Here is a 16,281-nt window from a genome sequence, read left to right as displayed (position 1 = left end):
TAGAAAGTCTATTATATTTATTTATATTTTATTCTTTCTATTGTTCTTTCTTCCTTCTGGATATTCCAAGATTCTTTCTTTCTTTTATAATTTCCTTTCTGTTTCAAGAACTTCCTTTAGCTATTCTGTTAAGGTTTGCGGATGACAAATTCTCTTACTTTTTCTTTATCTAACAATATCTTTATTTCTGATTCATTCCTAAAGGATATTTTCACTAGATAAGAGATCTGGGTTAACAGTTCTTTTCTCCTAGTATTTTTTTAAAAAATATTTTATTTATTTATTCATGAGAGATACATACAGAGAGAGAGGCACAGATACAGGCAGAGGGAGAAGCAGGCTCCATGTAAGGAGCCCGATGTGGGACTCAATCCCACGTCTCCAGGATCACACCCTGGGCTGAAGGCAGCACTAAACCGCTGAGCCACCCAGGCTGCCCTTCTCATAGCATTTGAAGAATGCAAAACATGTGACACTTCCTCTGGCTTCCATGATTTCTGGTGAAAAAAAGCTATTGTTGCTTGATTGCTTTTTCCTTATAGATAAGATGGCAGTACTCTGCTTTCAAGAGTTTGCCTTTAGTTTTTTTGTTTTGTTTTTATTTGTTTTATTTGTTTTTATTTGTTTTATTTGTTTTGTTTTGTTTTTATTTGTTTTATTTGTTTTTATTTGTTTTTATTTGTTTGTTTTTTCATTTGTTTTTATTTAATATCAGTAAGGCTGTAGATTTTTTTTTTTTAAAGATTTCATTTATTTATGAGAGACAGGGAGAGGCAGAGACACAGGCAGAGGGAGAAGCAGGCTCCCTGCAGGGAGCCCAGTGTGGTACTCAGGAGTCCAACCAGAATGCCCAAGATCAGGCCCTGAGCCGAAGGCAGAAGCTCAATCACTGAGTCACCCACGTGTCTGTCTTTAGTTTTTAGAAGTCTGAATATGATGTATCACAGAGCAGATTTCTTAGCATTTATCCTGTTTGGGGCTCACTAGCCACTTGAATCTTTGAGTTTATAACTTTTGCCAAAATTGGGAAATTTTCAGTGGTTATTTCTTTGAATATTTTTTTCAGCCCTATCCTTCTTCCCCTTTTCTCTTGAACTTTGATGACACAAAGGTTAGATCTTCTGTTATAGTCTCACAAGTCCCTGTGGCTTTGTTCATTTTTTAAAGTCTATTTTCTTTCTGTTACTCAGATTGGGTAATTTCTATTGTATCTTCATGTTCACTGATTCTTTTCTCTGTTCTCTCCATTCTGCTGGTGAGCCTATCCTTTGAAGATTTTTGTTTTTAAAATTTCGGTTATTGTATTTTTTAGTTCTAAAACATCTATTTGGTTCTTCTTTACAGTTCTTTTTCTTTGGTGAGACTTTCTGTTTTTCCATTTGTTCCAAGCATGTTCATAATTGCTTGCTGAAGCATTTTTATAATGGTTGCTTCAAAGTCTTTTTCAGATAATTTGATTATCTGTATCATCTCAGTGTTGGTGTCCCTTGTCTTCTCATTCAAGTTCAGATTTTCCTGGTTCTTGATATAACAAGTGACTTTTTATTGTATTCTGGACATTTTGGGTATTATAAGACTCTGGATCTTGTTTAAATCTTCTGCCTTAGCAGGCTTCCCCTGGTACTGTGTTAATAGGGAAAGTGAGGTTTCCATGTAATTATTGGCAGGTTAGGTGTGACTCTGGCTTCTGATTAGCCCAGAAGAGAGAGTGTCTTGTTACTTTTGAGTGGGAGTGGAAGTTCAGGCTTTCTACATGACACCCTAGGATAGGGAAGGTTCATTACTGTCAGACGGGCATAGAAGTCCTGGCTTTTGGGGATCCCTGGGTGGCTCAGCGGTTTAGCACCTGCCTTTGGCCCAGGGCAAGATCCTGGAGTCCCGGGATCGAGTCCCGTGTCGGGCTCCCAGCATGGAGCCTGCTTCTCCCTCCTCCCTTGTCTCTGCCTCTCTCTCTCTCTCTCTCTATCATAAATAAATAAATAAATAAATATTAAAAAAACAACAAAAAAAAAGAAGTCCTGGCTTTCCACTAGGCCTTCACTGATGTCACCCTGCCTTGGAGGTAAAAAGGTACCTCAGGTAGAGGTCACTTTTGGGCAACAGGTTTGAACAATGGAATGTACAGCAAGGCAAAAGGGCCCAGAGTGACCCCAAGCCCCTGGCTGAATACAGACAGCTCTATCAAGAGATCCACCTCAAAACATCTATAGGCCCTAACTAGCCAACAGGCTACTTACAACTTGGTACAGATACCTAGGGAAAATTTCATAGGTCCATCCCCATACCTCACCTCCCTGCTTTAAATACAGTTCCACTCACTGCCTCCTTACAGACAGTTTCTCCTTTGCTGTCCTGCCCTGCCCTCTCTTATGGATGCATTCAATAAATTTCTATCTCCTTTGTTCTGCCTCTGATAAACCTTTCACCACCACCGCCCCCCATGCCCACTTCCACCCCATCAGTTTGCTCCACATTTGGGGACTCCCATCTGATTGAGAGAGACACACACCTCACTGTAGCTCCCACATGGCCTCTACTCTGTCTCCTCAGACACCATCTCTGTAGGGAGGGACAGAGATACCCTGTTAATGTTGGGTAGGTGGGTGGGAGTTCAGGCTCTGTTGTTCCCATAGAGTCTAGGAGGAAGGTCTTATTCCCACCAGGTAGGGATAAAAGTCCTGATTTTCCACTAGGCCATTTCTGGAAAGAAAGGAATACACTAGAACCTCTGAAATCTTTCCCATCCCTGTAATTCTGAACTTTATATAGAGGAGAAAGTGAAGATTTGCATTTCTTTGAGGAGGAGGAGAGACAGTTGTCTATGTGTGAGAAGGCTTTATAGAAGCACTGCCCCTGGCCCAGTATTTGCCTTCTGAAATCTCAGGGGTTCTTTCACTTGAGTCATATGGGGAACTGTAATGAAAATATTTTCATTTGTCTTAACAGTTTGGCTTTCTGAGCAAAGAAAGCTGGAACCTCCGTTAAAGGACATTAACCTTGGAAATTAAAGGGTAATTTACTAGCCAGAGACCTCTAAAGGCATTTAGATTGTTTCCCTGTATTTGCATTTCAAAGAGGGATGAAAAGGGTCAGTTGCTTACATTCCAAAGGACTGTAAAAGCCAAGGTTTCTCTCCAGCTCAGGGGTGGAGTGGGGCAAGATGTGACCTATTTATACTCTCAGATTAATAATTTGAGAGTTCCTCTTCCGCAGTATAAACTGTTGTGTCTCTCTTGATGGGATCGGGGACCCCAAATGTGGGGCAATGGTCCAGGAGAAACTGGTGTGATGCAGAACAAAGGAGACAGAAGTTTACTGAATCCATCTGCAAGGAACAGTGGGTAAGACAGCAAAGGAGAGACTATTTGCAAGGAGGCAGTGAGTGGAGCTGTACTTAGTGCAGGAAGGTGAGGAGTTATTGGGACGTATGGAATTTTCCTTTTTGGTAACTGTGCCTGGTTCTAAGTAGCGCATTGGTCAGTTAGGGCTTATGGATATTCTGAGGTGGGTTGTCTGATGGGCCTGTCAGTATTCTGCCAGGGGGAGGCTGTGGGCCCTTCTGCCCTCATCAACCCTCCATTGCTCAAGCCTGTTGCCTATAAGCGGCCTCTACATAAACCCCTCACGTGCAGGATGACATCTGGCTTTCTTTGTGTTGCCTGTGGAGTACTGGGTGTAGGAATGGACACAGTTAATAATAATTGAGATCACTGCTCCAGAAACCTCATTATTTGCTTTCAGGATAAAATGATCAAATATAGATACACTCACCACAAAGGGAAGGATACACTCGTGCTGATTTTGCACCACATATAAGCTGAAGAGGGACATGCGGCTGGGGCCCATCAAGCTGCAGGCTAGAGAGAAAAAGTTCTGCAGAGCCTCACAGAGGTTGGAGCGTATGTCAGCCCAGGAATGTAGAGCAATTTGCACAATGAGAAGCCTTGGAGGTTGCTGGTAAAGCTGCGCGGGATTAGAGGGTCCTTTACCACTACTTCGTCCATGATACATGGTTACAGACCAGAAGTGGAACTGAAGCCACTACCTGGATATTCTCTATACCTACAGGGAAGGAAAGAGAAATCACTGGGTTTCATAAAACTAAAAACAAAACAAACAAACAAAAAAAAACCGAAATTATGCTTGGTTTAAATGATGAACACAGGACTAGAGCACTAAGTCCAGAAAGGAGTCAGACTGGGTACTAACTCAAATTCCTAGGCTATCCCATCTTAACAGCTCCCAAGGAATCTAGATGTTTATCTGTAATGCAAGGCTGAGACTGCTTACAGATGCTGAGTGGAACTAAAAAAGAGACACAAAGGCCAAATTTCAGTCTCAAAGTAAGCTATCTGCCCTCATAAACTTTATTTATCAGCATTTATTTTACTACATTTTATAATTTCTTTTTTTAAAATTTTTATTTATTTATGATAGTCACACACACACACAGAGAGAGAGGCAGAGACATAGGCAGAGGGAGAAGCAGGCTCCATGCACCGGGAGCCCGACATGGGATTCGATCCTGAGTCTCCAGGATCGTGCCCTGGGCCAATGGCAGGCGCCAAACCGCTGCGCCACCCAGGGATCCCTTATAATTTGTTTCTATGACTGTCTCTCTCACTACACTGTGAGCTTCCCAAGGCTGGAGAACTTGTCTTGTCAATTTTATCTACGAGTGTTTAGCACAGTATTTATTTGGTACGCAGTAATTCTTAAAAATAAAAATATGACCAAGTTTTCTCCCACAAGACCTATTCAAGACCCTTTATGACTTGATCTTCAGTCTTATTGGAGGCTATTCTCCACCTCAAGTTTTTCACTGAAATAAAACCAAATATACCATTCACTTCAGTGTGTTTGCTGTACTGTTTTCTCTGTCTTTAATACCATATTTTCTTTCTTTCTGGCTATTCACACTTATTTCAGGGCTCAGATTCAGAAATGAGAAAAATGAGTACACAGAACCGATATTAGGAATGAGAACATCTGTAGATCCTTATAAGTGCTCAAACATGGGAAGGATTGTGGAAGGCTATAACTAACAACTTTATGCCAATAAATTTGATAAGGTGGACAAATCACTAGAATATATCTAACCAATACTAGATAAAAAAGAAAATTAAAAAACCAAAATAGTCTGTAGCTATTAAATAAATTTAATTAGTAGTAAATATCTTCCCACAAAGTAAACTACAAGGCTGGATGATTCCACTGATGAGTTCCATCAAATTCTCAAAGACCAAGAATTTCAATCCTAAATAAAGTCTTTCAGAAAATAGAAAAGGAATTACTGCTCTATTAGTTTTACTAGGTTAACATAACCTATGATACCAAAATCAGATAAGAATATTTATTATAAGAGAAAATTATGGGGCAATCTCACCCACAAATCTAGATGTAAAAATCCTGAACAAAATATGAGTAGGAAAGAGCAATATATGAAACAAGTAATACAACATGACCAAGTTGGGTTTATCACAAGAATAAAACAGTGATATAAAGTTAGACAGTCACTGTAATTCATCGCATTAAAAGATTAAATGAGAAAAATGATATGATCATCTCATTAGATTCAGAAGCTTTTGCTAAAATTCAACATTCAGGCATGATAGACTCTTAAACTAGGAATAGATAATAGAAACAATCTTGGGGGACCTGGGTGGCTCAGGTGATTAAGTGTCTGCTTTCGGCTCAGGTCATAATCTCAGGGTCCTGGGATCAAGCCTTGCATCAGGCTCTTGGCTCAGCGGGGAATCTGCTTTTCCATCTCCCTCTGTACTCTCTCTAGCTCTTGCTCTCTCTCAAGTAAATTAAAAAAAATTTTAAAGAAATAATCTCATAAAAAATGTTTACAAAAATCTAGAACAAATATCTTTTTTTTAGAGGGGAGGAGGGGCAGAAGGAGAGATAATTTTTTTTTTAAGATTTAATTTATTTATTCATGAGACACACACACACACACAGAGAGAGAGAGAGAGAGAGGCAGGGACATAGGCAGAGGAAGAAGCAGGCTCCATGTACGGAGCCCAATGTGGGACCTGATCCGGGGAGTCCAGGATCACACCCTGGGCTGAAAGCAGGCTCTAAACTGCTGAGCCACCCGGGCGTCCTGAGAATCTTAAGCAGGCTCCACACCCAGTGCAGAGTCCAACGTCAAGGCTTGATCTCACAACCCTGATATCGTGACCTGGGCAGAAGTCAGGAGTCATGTGCTTAACTGACTGAGCCACCCAGGCATCCTAAGAGCAAATATCATTCGTAACAGTGATGTTCAAGACTTTCCATCCAAGACAAGAAGACTGTTCTCATCACTTCTATTCAACACTGAGGTGAAGGCAACATTAAGGCAAGATAAATAAATATAATGCATTGCAGTGGAAGAAAGAAAACTGTTATTGTTTGTAAATGATATGATTGTATATATGGAAAATCTAAAAGAATTTACAGTTTTATAATTTTCCCCAAAAGGTCTCATCTTTTGTTAAACTTTATACTTAGAAATCTTATTTTTTAATGTTAATTTACATTAAATCTTTTTAAATTTCATTTTTAGTTGTTGCTAATACATAGAAATAAAACTGATTTTTGTATACTGATTTTGTATTTAACAAGCTTACTGTACTCTCTTACTAATTATAATAATTTATATGTAAATCCTTTTGGAATTTTTGTCCATAATCATATAAGCTGTGAATAATGACATACACCAGGATACATGAACAAAGTCAGATCATACCAGCAAAAGACTATTCATACCAATCTTGTTCACAATCACTGTAAATTGCAAACAACACAAATGTCAATCAACATTAGAGTAGATAAATTCTGGTATATTTATACACTTAGCAATAAAAATGAAATAGTTATATACAACAACATGGATGATTCTAAGAAACATAAGCAAGACACAAAGGATACATATAGTACAATTTCACCTACACAAGATTTTAAAAATAAGCACAAATAGTTATATTATGTACATAATGATTAAACTATTTTTAAAAATCAAGAAAATGACTATCATAAAATTAGGGTAGTGATTTTCTCTAAAAAGAAGGGGAGCATCATGATGAGAAGGGACAGAAGAGGAGGTTTTGGGTATTGGCAATGTTCTATTTCTTGACCTTTATTGTGGTTACCTGGGTGTTCACTTTATAATTATCAAGCTGTATGTTCATATTTTATGAAATGTTCTCTATATATGTTATATTTAATAATAAAAATACTTTAAAAAAGAACATTAGGATAAGCATAAAAGGAAATATTTTTTATTTATTTACTTTTAAAGGTTTTATTTACTTGAGAGACAGAAAGCACAATCAGGGAGAGGGACAGAGGGAGAGGAGAGAGGGGCAGAGGGAGAGGAAGAAGCAGACTCCCTGCTGAGCAGGGAGCTCTATTCAAGGCTCTATCCCAGGACCCTGGGATCATGACCTGAGCCAAAGGCAGATACTTAACCAAATGAGCCACCCCAAGGAAAATATTTTTTAGATTAAAAAATCATCTCTGGGAACTAAAATAACTCTATATAATTGTCTGTTAGCTAAATAATGCAGGGAAAAGAAAAACTTATTTCATTTCCCCAAGTCCAAGAGAAATATTATATTATTTACGATAATTTTCAGAAACCCTTTGGAATTTGGGATCTTGGAAAGTGATCTGAGTGCACAGATAAATGTGTTCATCAAAATTAATCTGTGAAGTTATTTCCCTTCAAACTTTCCTTTTTGGTTAGTGGAACTCAGCATTTGTTCATTCAACAATATTTTATTGAGTTCCAATTATGTGTTGGGTACAGCTGAACAAATAAGTAAATGAATATGCTAACCTATTAAAAGTACTCTTGAACTAGAAATCCAAATCAATGACTAATGTATTCAGCAAGAAAGCACATATCATATCTTTTAACTCTACTTTTAAATTAAGTGGATGAGATCAATGTAATGCTGAATTTGAGATCAACACATGGATTCACACAGACAGGCCCCCAGACAGAGGTCTTATTTAATGTAGAAAGTGCTTTTAGTCCCCCTCTCCAGCTTCTGTTGGAAGCTGATCCAAAATTAGAAAGCAGTATGACAGTTAAGGCATAGAAAGGATGCTTGCTCCATCATAAGTTATCCCATGAGAAGAACACAAGCACAAGCAGTGTTCAAACTATTTTTGATAATTTTTTTACAAAGAAATAGAATATTCTGATATCCAATGTTTCTAACATTTTACATTATAGTATGCTCAACAGGTACGAGTTTACTATTTTTTATTTCCCACTTATAGCTGATAATATGACAGATTTAAACATTTTGACAGTTTTGAAAGGTTCTGAGACAAATGTAACTTTTCCCCATTGATGGTTAAGATCACTTTGAACGGTTTCAGCTTGCACAAGTCATTTTTAGATTCCACACTTGAGCCCAATTTCAAGACCGTACCTCAAATGAGGTAAGAGGCAGCTCTCTTCCCTCTACTTTCAAACATGATCAATTAATGCAGCTGATGTATCTGGGCATAATACTAAGCAGAATCTGGCTATTTTTCAACCTATAACTTTTCATTTTTACTCAAGCACCCACTTATTGGTGTCTCCCTGCAAATTGGTTAAACCTGGAACTACGCCTTGACCTACCAAAAGCCATCAAGTTACTCCCTTACCAAAAGTCCTTCAATGGCTTCCAATTACATTTAGAACAAAATACTTATTCTGGCACCGAAGTGCTGCATGTACCTCCTTCCCAAGTCTCCAACCTCATGCCATGCCATCCCCTGCCCCCCTTCCACCCTATCCTGGTCCTGAGGCACCTTTCAGGTCCATAAGCGCATGGGCCTCTCACTGTGGCTCCTTGCAGCTGCTGGAAGTTCTTTTACATCATTACTCTTCTTAACCGGACTTGTCCTTTAGGTCTCAGACTTTAGGTCTTAATAGGTTAGGGCCCTTTATAGGCCCTCACAAAAGCTTTCCTATAGCCTTTATATAAAGCTCCTAGGATACTGTATGTGATAAACGATTCAATGGGTTCTCCCTCTTGCAGGGTCACACTAAAAATATCTTGGATCCTGGGGATGGATCCCTGGATGGCTCAGCGGTTTAGCTCCACCTTTGGCCCAGGGCGGGATCCTGGAGACTCTGGATCGAGTCCCACATCGGGCCCCGTGCATGGAGCCTGCTTCTCCCTCTGCCTGTGTCTCTGCCTCTCTCTCTCTCTGCGTCTCTCTTATGAATAAATAAATAAAATCTTAAATTTTTTTTCCTTGGATCCTAAGCACTTCTGCCTTCGTGAGGCACTTCACTAAAAAATAATAATAATAAAAATTAACTAATAGGTTCTCGTGGGCCGTAAAACGTTCACTTTTCTAAGTTAAAACAAACAAACAAACAAACAAACAAACATGTTCTTTGGCCCTTAAAGAGTCACTGTTTTCTTGACTTTACAAGAAGTTCGAACATGGTCTTGGTTTCTGCCCACTTGGCCCCAAAGCGTGGTCGAGGGGCCTAGGCACGGCGCCTCCGCCTCCCGAGCCTGCAGGTTGGCGGCCCAGCCGCGAGGCCTGGGAGCGCCCACTGAGGGGACGCGGCGTCGCGGCCCTTCAGACACTCGCAAGGAGAAGCCGCTCGGCCGGCGGTGGCTGAGGACTGGTGTGCGTCGGCGCTGCCTCGGCCCGGACCACCAACACCTACCTGAGGGCCGCCCCGGCTCGGCTCAAGCCCACCCTTCGCGGCGCTCTCCACCCGCTCCGGGCTGTCCTCCCGCTAAGGCCATCAGCCCTCCTTCTGCCCCCACGCAGGGAAAAGTGAGGTTGTCACTCCTTCCTCGGGAAGGCAAAGCCCCCATTACCTGGGCCTCCTGGCTATCGGAGTGCGCCTGCGCCGAGGAAAGCGCGGGTCAGACGGAGGTCGTCTGCGCAGGGCTGCTCACTGCGCGCGCAGCCTCCGGGGCCGCCTCGGCGTCTACCTCAGCACCGCAGTCTCCGAGACCCCAGGCCGCGGGGGAAAATGGCCCCACTTTGGCCCCGAGGTAGGGTTTTGGATCTCTGTGGAGGCTGTTGGGCTAACCTTGACACTTCCTCGTTAGCCTACTCCCGTCCCCAGTCACACATTCCTGTAACGCCCCTCCCCCCGACTTTCCAGTGGCACCTCCACTGTGTCCTTAGCTTTAACCTTTCTCTTCCACATCATTCATTCACTTGTTGAGTCGGGTCACTCTTTTATTCAATAAATATTTGTTGAGGGCACACTATGTGCCAGGCACTGTGCTATGGTTGGGGTACAGTGGACACACATGCCCTCATGGAAGTTAGAGTTTAGTCGACTTTTCAAGAAACCCAAGTTTTCCAACCTCTACCTTCCAAGAGGGTTTGCCCCGCTCTACTCACGCTCATTCCCACTTGTTAGCTGTTGATTCCTATAGTCCCTTTGACAAAATCCAGTTGACATAGGCATGTCCTGGGCCTTACCAGTCGGCTGGTCAGGTCTCCAACTCTGGCTGAAGGGGAATTATCTGAATTAGCCCAAAAGAGAGGAAAAGATAATGCTAATACCAAACCAGAAGTGGACAAGCACTTTCTCCTCTCTCCCTCTATTTATTTATTTATTTATTTATTTATTTATTTATTTATTTATTTATTATTTATTTATTTATTTATTTGATTTATTTATTTATTTGATTTATTCGTGAGAGACACGGAGAGAGAGAGGCAGAGACACAGGCAGAGGGAGAAGCAGGCTCCACACAGGGAGCCCGACGTGGGACTCGATCCAGGGTCTCCAGGATCAGGCCCTGGGGGGAAGGCGGCGCTAAACCGCCGAGCCACCAGGGCTGCCCTCTCCCTCTTTATTATTGTCATCTGTCCCCATCCCCCACCCAGTTCATTGGCTGCTGTGCAGGTAGGGGGAGAGGAAATCAGTTTACCAGTAAGTGATTCAGGACAAATTAGAACCAATAGGAAAAGAGCCACCTGCCGATGTTTTAGTCCTACTAAACCAATTTTGCTCCCTTCAACTGCTCCTCAGAGTAAAATCAGAAGCAGCCTGGGTGGCTCAGCGGTTTAGCGCCACCTTCAGCCCAGGGATTGATCCTGGAGACCCGGAATCGAGTCCCCACGTCGGGCTTCCTGTATGAAGTCTGCTTCTTCCTCTGCCTCTCTCTCTCTCTCTCTCTGTTTCTCATGAATAAATAAATAAATAAATCTTAAAAAAAAGAAGAAGAAGAAGAAGTAGCCCAGGCTCCTGGGTGTAATCTGGTCAAGAGACTTCTTGTATTTTAATATAAAGTGTAGCTTCTCAACATATCTTCTTTCTTACATACTCCAAATTTGTCTCCCTGCCTCTAATCTCCAGTTTATCCCATACACTCATGTTAGAATTATTCTTGTAAAAATATATTTGATCATGTCATTCTTTGCTTACACATTGTTTTGTTTTTGTTTCTCTTTCTTGTTTTGGTTTGGTTACAAGGTCTGTTATAACTATAACTATCTTAGCAGGCTCAACACCAACACTATCCTCACTCTAATTGCAAATTATATCCCATTTGCACATCCCTATTGCTCCCAGCTACAATAAGTTTCTCTTTTCCTCTATAAATTGTTTTATCCATCTGGAGTAGCATTTATTGGATAATGTGCCAAAGATTGGGCTAGATGTGGGGAACTATGACATAATTTCCTCAAGACCCTTCTAAACTCTGAGGATCACAAACTGCCAAGAAAGCAACCTGCATATATATATATGGGCATGCTTCCTAGAGAAAGAGATTATCATTCTGAGCTTAATCAATAGAGTGAATAGGAGTTAGCCAAGCAAAGGAAATGGAGAACATTCTATGCAGAGGGAATTCTGAGGAAATGAAGAAGCTCAGCTAGTTCAGAGCATAGTGCATGGAAGAGGTAGATAAGGGGCCAGAATATGTAAGGTCTTGCGGACTATATTAAGGATTTTGGATTTCATCCCATAATGAAGGTATGGTGGCGAGCTGGACTGAAGTATTTGAAGCAGAGAAGTGATCTGATTTGTGTACTGGAGAGAACAGTCTATTGCCCTGAGAGGAATGGATTAGGGATTGGAGTTGGGGTGGTGGTGGCTAGTGATGGAAGCAAGACTGGAGTAAGAAGTAGCCCAGGCAAGAGATGATGGTGGCTTGAATTAGGTGTTAGTAGGGGGTTGCAGAGATGTAATGGAGACATTTAGTAGTTAAAATGAATAGGTATTGGTAAATAATTAGATTGATTAGGAGGAAGCCAGAACAACAGAGCCTAGAACATAGTAGGCATTCAATGAATATTTATTGAAGAATGAATACAAATATTCTGGCTTGGATAGCTGGAAAGATAATGGTGCTATATACAGATATAAGAAACGTTGGTTCTACCAGTTACCCAGGCTAGTGTAGGAGTAAGGATGACAGTTTGATTTTGGACATGTTGAAAGCAAAGTGCCTGTAGGATACTGAGTGGAGATGTTCCATAGGCAGTTAGATGTATGTGTCAGTACCTGAAGAGAAAAATATGAACTGGATATGTAGATTTAAGAAATAGATATTAATTAAATTAGTATGAGTGAGACAGCTTAGAGCAATGATTTTTTTCAAAGTAGGGATCTCAACCCATTAATAGTAAAATCAATTTAGTGGTCGCAACAAACATTTTAAAAATGAAATAGAATAAAATGCAATGCCATAGAAAATATCGGGGTTTAGCTCCTGAATTAAAGAAATATAGTGTATGACTTTGTGAAAGTTTACTTCACTAATATATTACAAATGTATTTAAGTATGACTAGGTGGCAATATAAAAAAGAACTTGCATGTTGCTGTCAAAAAATTTGAAAAAGATTTTTGAAAAAAATCAAGAGACAAAAAAATCAATATCTAAACTATGTTCAGAGAAGGGACTAAGGTCTAAGTTAGATTGCTGACAAGCAGTTAGGGAGAGGCATGTATGGGTGCCAGAGGAATTAGCTCAGAGGAGGACCTATTGTGTTGAGGCTGGTGTGTTAGGAAAAATGTTTCAGAGAGACTTGATGTATCAATCTCAAATGTCTATTTTCCCTTCTAGACTTAAGCAATTTGAATTCAGGAACCATGTTTTGTGTGTCTCTGCACAGGGGCCATGCTAATCTTCTCTGTATTGTTACTATTTTAGTATATGTGCTGCCAAAGCCCAGAAACTATGTATTAAATTATTTTCTTATCTCTGGTACTTAAAAAAATGCCTACCACATAGTAGGTCCTCAATAGCTGTTGAATGAATAAACCACAGTGTGCACTTTAGATGGATTACTCTGATGGAAATTTGGAAAGGGAGAGGTTAGAGGCAGGTTTTTTTTTTTTTTTTTAATGAGACTATTGCATAGTCTAAGTGAACAATAATAAAGTCATGAACTATGATAATAATGGAAAGAAAAGGACAAATTTAAGTTATTTAGGAGGCAGAATTAACAGGTCATGATGACTGCTTACATGTGAACGTTATAGCCAGCCTCCAGGATGGCCCCCTGTAATCTTAGTATTCCACTCTTGTGTAGTCCCTACCCACAGTGCATGAGGGTTGGCCTGTGAGAGGGACAGAATATGGCAGAAATTATTATAGTTTACTTCTGAGGCTAGATTATAAAAGGTATTGTGACTTTCACCTTGCTTTTTTGGATCACTTGCTCTGAAGAAGTAACTCTATATTCTGAGGACATTCCAACAACCCCATGGAGAAGTCCATGTAGAAAGGAACTGAGATTTACTGCCAATAGCCACTATCAACTTGCCAGGCATGGAATTAAGCCGTCCTGGAAATGGATTGTCCGGCCCTAGTCAAACATTCAGGTGACGGCAGCCCTATTCAATATCAGGACCAAAAGCTCCTGAGACACTGGGAACTAGACAACTCAGCTAAGCAGAATTCCTGACACAAGGAAACTGTGAGATAATGAATGTCTATTGTTTTTTAAAAACTACTAAATTTTGATGTTAATTTGCTACATTTGTTATGCAGCCTAGATAACCAAACATGGGGGATGAAAGAGGAGAATGCAAAGACTACCAGCAAGGCTATAAATTGGAGTATGAAGTACTTGAAGAAGGAGCAGGTAAGGATTGGGATGGGGGAACATTGTGAGTTATTTTCAGGCCCTGTGTTCGTCTTGTCTGTAGGATTTCCAAAAGGATATATCCATAGGTAGTCTTTGCCCCTCGCTCTGGAAGGCGTACTCATCCTTGGATATTCAGTTCACACGTCACTTCTTTGAAAACTTCCTGTTTTGCTCAGGCAAAACCTAAATCTGAGCATTTATTTCACGTTATTGTGAAAGCAAACATAAATCACTTTGCATTGCAATTATCTATTTGCAGTTTGTTAGATGCTTGCTAAAATAATACTTTTGAGAAATTTGGTGTGTGTATCCATGACATATTTTCCCTTAGTACGGCCGTTCGAGCTTTTGGAGGGGACCGAACCCGCCACTGGAAGACCTGGAGCCACACCGTCAGCCCGGTTCCGAAGTGGAACTCCCACCTACACCTAGGTCTAGCTCCGCCCGTACCTGGGTTGGGCTTACCCGCTCCTTAGCTCCGCCTCCACCCAACCCCGATTGGCTGGAGGAGGAAATCGGCCCGACCAGTAGTCCCTTCTTGAAGGGGCGGAGCCGGGCTGCGTTCTGGTCTGGCCGACGCAGGCCGAACCGGGCCGAGGAGATCCGAGTGGGACCGAGGCGGGCAGCGCCACGGCCCGGAGCGGAGGTGGCAGGGCGCGCCCCACCCAGCGGCCCGGCGGAGCCAAAGATGCTGGCTTCTGCCACACCGCCCCTCCCGGGCTCCCAGCTGCCTCCGGCCTCGCCCTTCCCGCTGCTGCTGCTTGCGGTGCTGAGCGGCCCGGCATCCGGCCGCGTCCCCCGCTCGGTGCCCAGGACCTCGCTTCCTATCTCCGGTAAGGCGTGGGCGCCCTCGCCCTCAGCCCTTCGCGCGGCTCCCAGGCCCCGCCTGCAGGTGCCGGTACCCAGCTGCCTTCCTACGGACCCCGGCAGGCGCTCTGGGGCCCCTCGGCGCAGCGCACCGAGTCTCGCCTCCGCCCCGCCGGGCCGGGGCAGGACCCCCTACGCGGTGCGGCTCCCCCGCGTCGCGCTTCCGCTCCCGAGACACGCCCGGGCGGCTCCGGCTGCCCCTTGACCGCGGAAGGGTCAAGCCCCTCACCGTGCAGACGCGGCCACTGAGGCCTATGATGGGGTAGGGGCTTTCTGAGGTCGTCCATTTCGGAGTTCCCTCTTCCCGAACATACACCTGTGTCCCTCATGCCAGCTTGACGCCCATTCTTCTTCCAAACTCATTGGTCTTTCATTCTAGTCCAGCCATCCATCCTTCTCCATCTCAGCATTTGCATCTGCCCACTTCTCAAATCCGGTCCCTCCTTATCCTCATTTATACCTCCCTGCAAGCCTTTTGCCCTGCTGGCAGCCCTCCTGTCTCTAACACACTTCTCAGGCCTCTCACAGCTGACAGCAACTCCCATTCTCTTGATCCATGATCCATCGTAACCCTTGGCATTCCCTGCTCTCTCTACCCGTTCCCTGCATTGGATGTTGGGAAACTGTTCAGTGAATTGACTTAAAATTCTGTTTAAATGATTTTTAAAGTATTCCGAAGGGGGAGGGGGTTGGAAAAAGGAGATTTGGTCCTTTTAAAAGATGTGGAAGAAGCCAGGGGATGCCACAAGGTTAAAAATGGTTATTGGAGTGATTCACACTTAATAGGCTCTCAGCTGAGGTGGACACGGGCATGGCCACAGACCTTGTTTTCTTCTTACTGGACAGTGTTAGTGCCTTGTGCAGAGAAAACTAGTGAAGCTGAGAGGACAGCCTGTTGGCAAAACCTCACAAGTGGGTAATAGTAATGTAGAGGCTAAACTTCAGACTAGTGACATATTGGGTTGCTATGAATTAAGAAGACAAAGTTGTGGTCAGAGACTGGGGTTTGTTTGTGCTGAAGCAATAGCCACAAAAGAGAACTGAGGTTGCCTGGCTGGGTTGATAACCAGAAATGCAGAGAAGTCCAGATAGCAAGGTGAAACAGAGTTGGGGATATAAAGAGAGGTTGGGTGTTTAGGGCTTATGATGAGCATGAGAGAATAGGCAGGCACAGCATAGACATGAACATGGGTGTGGGAGGATGGGGTGGGAGGGGCTCTGTACATCAGCACATCTAGGAATGAATGGCTCATAGCCATTCTGTCTGACTTGATGGTAGCTGAGCAGATAAAGTAGGTAGAGTAGAGCTGTGTTGGTGCAGGGGTAGGGGCCCC

The 16,281-nt window shown here is 42.5% G+C and overlaps 2 protein-coding genes and 1 non-coding gene across 19 annotated transcripts in view; 1 reads left to right on the top strand and 2 right to left on the bottom strand.

The window, feature by feature from the left end:
* Positions 1-9,953, bottom strand: part of M1AP (meiosis 1 associated protein) — a 75,954-nt gene extending 66,001 nt beyond the window's left edge. For 13 of the 14 annotated variants that reach the window (XR_005372537.1, XR_005372535.1, XR_005372536.1 and 10 more), the window contains exons 1-2: positions 9,837-9,953; positions 3,772-4,062 (exon numbers count right to left, since the gene is read on the bottom strand). Coding sequence is in view for 9 of the 14 variants with exons in the window: in XM_038561665.1 (XP_038417593.1) it covers positions 3,772-4,011 (240 nt within the window). In the remaining 5 variants the exon portion in view is untranslated. The other variant, XM_038561662.1, reaches the window with a different exon arrangement.
* Positions 9,862-16,281, top strand: part of SEMA4F (ssemaphorin 4F) — a 31,419-nt gene continuing 24,999 nt past the window's right edge. For 3 of the 4 annotated variants that reach the window (XM_038561646.1, XM_038561647.1, XM_038561645.1), the window contains exons 1-3: positions 9,862-10,016; positions 13,984-14,077; positions 14,412-14,913. In XM_038561646.1, the coding sequence (XP_038417574.1) occupies positions 14,006-14,077; positions 14,412-14,913 (574 nt within the window). In that variant the 5' untranslated portion in view covers positions 9,862-10,016; positions 13,984-14,005. The remainder of the gene's footprint in view (positions 10,017-13,983; positions 14,078-14,411; positions 14,914-16,281) is intronic. The other variant, XM_038561648.1, reaches the window with a different exon arrangement.
* Positions 13,058-13,160, bottom strand: LOC119864074. The gene has a single exon (XR_005372859.1). It is a non-coding gene; the product is annotated as a U6 spliceosomal RNA (small nuclear RNA).

The sequence above is a fragment of the Canis lupus genome, chromosome 17 (genome assembly GCF_011100685.1).
Source record: "Canis lupus familiaris isolate Mischka breed German Shepherd chromosome 17, alternate assembly UU_Cfam_GSD_1.0, whole genome shotgun sequence".
NCBI classification, from domain to species: Eukaryota; Metazoa; Chordata; class Mammalia; order Carnivora; family Canidae; genus Canis; species Canis lupus.
The sequence above is the reverse complement of the archived record's forward strand: the minus strand, read 5'-3'. Positions and strand labels throughout refer to the sequence as shown.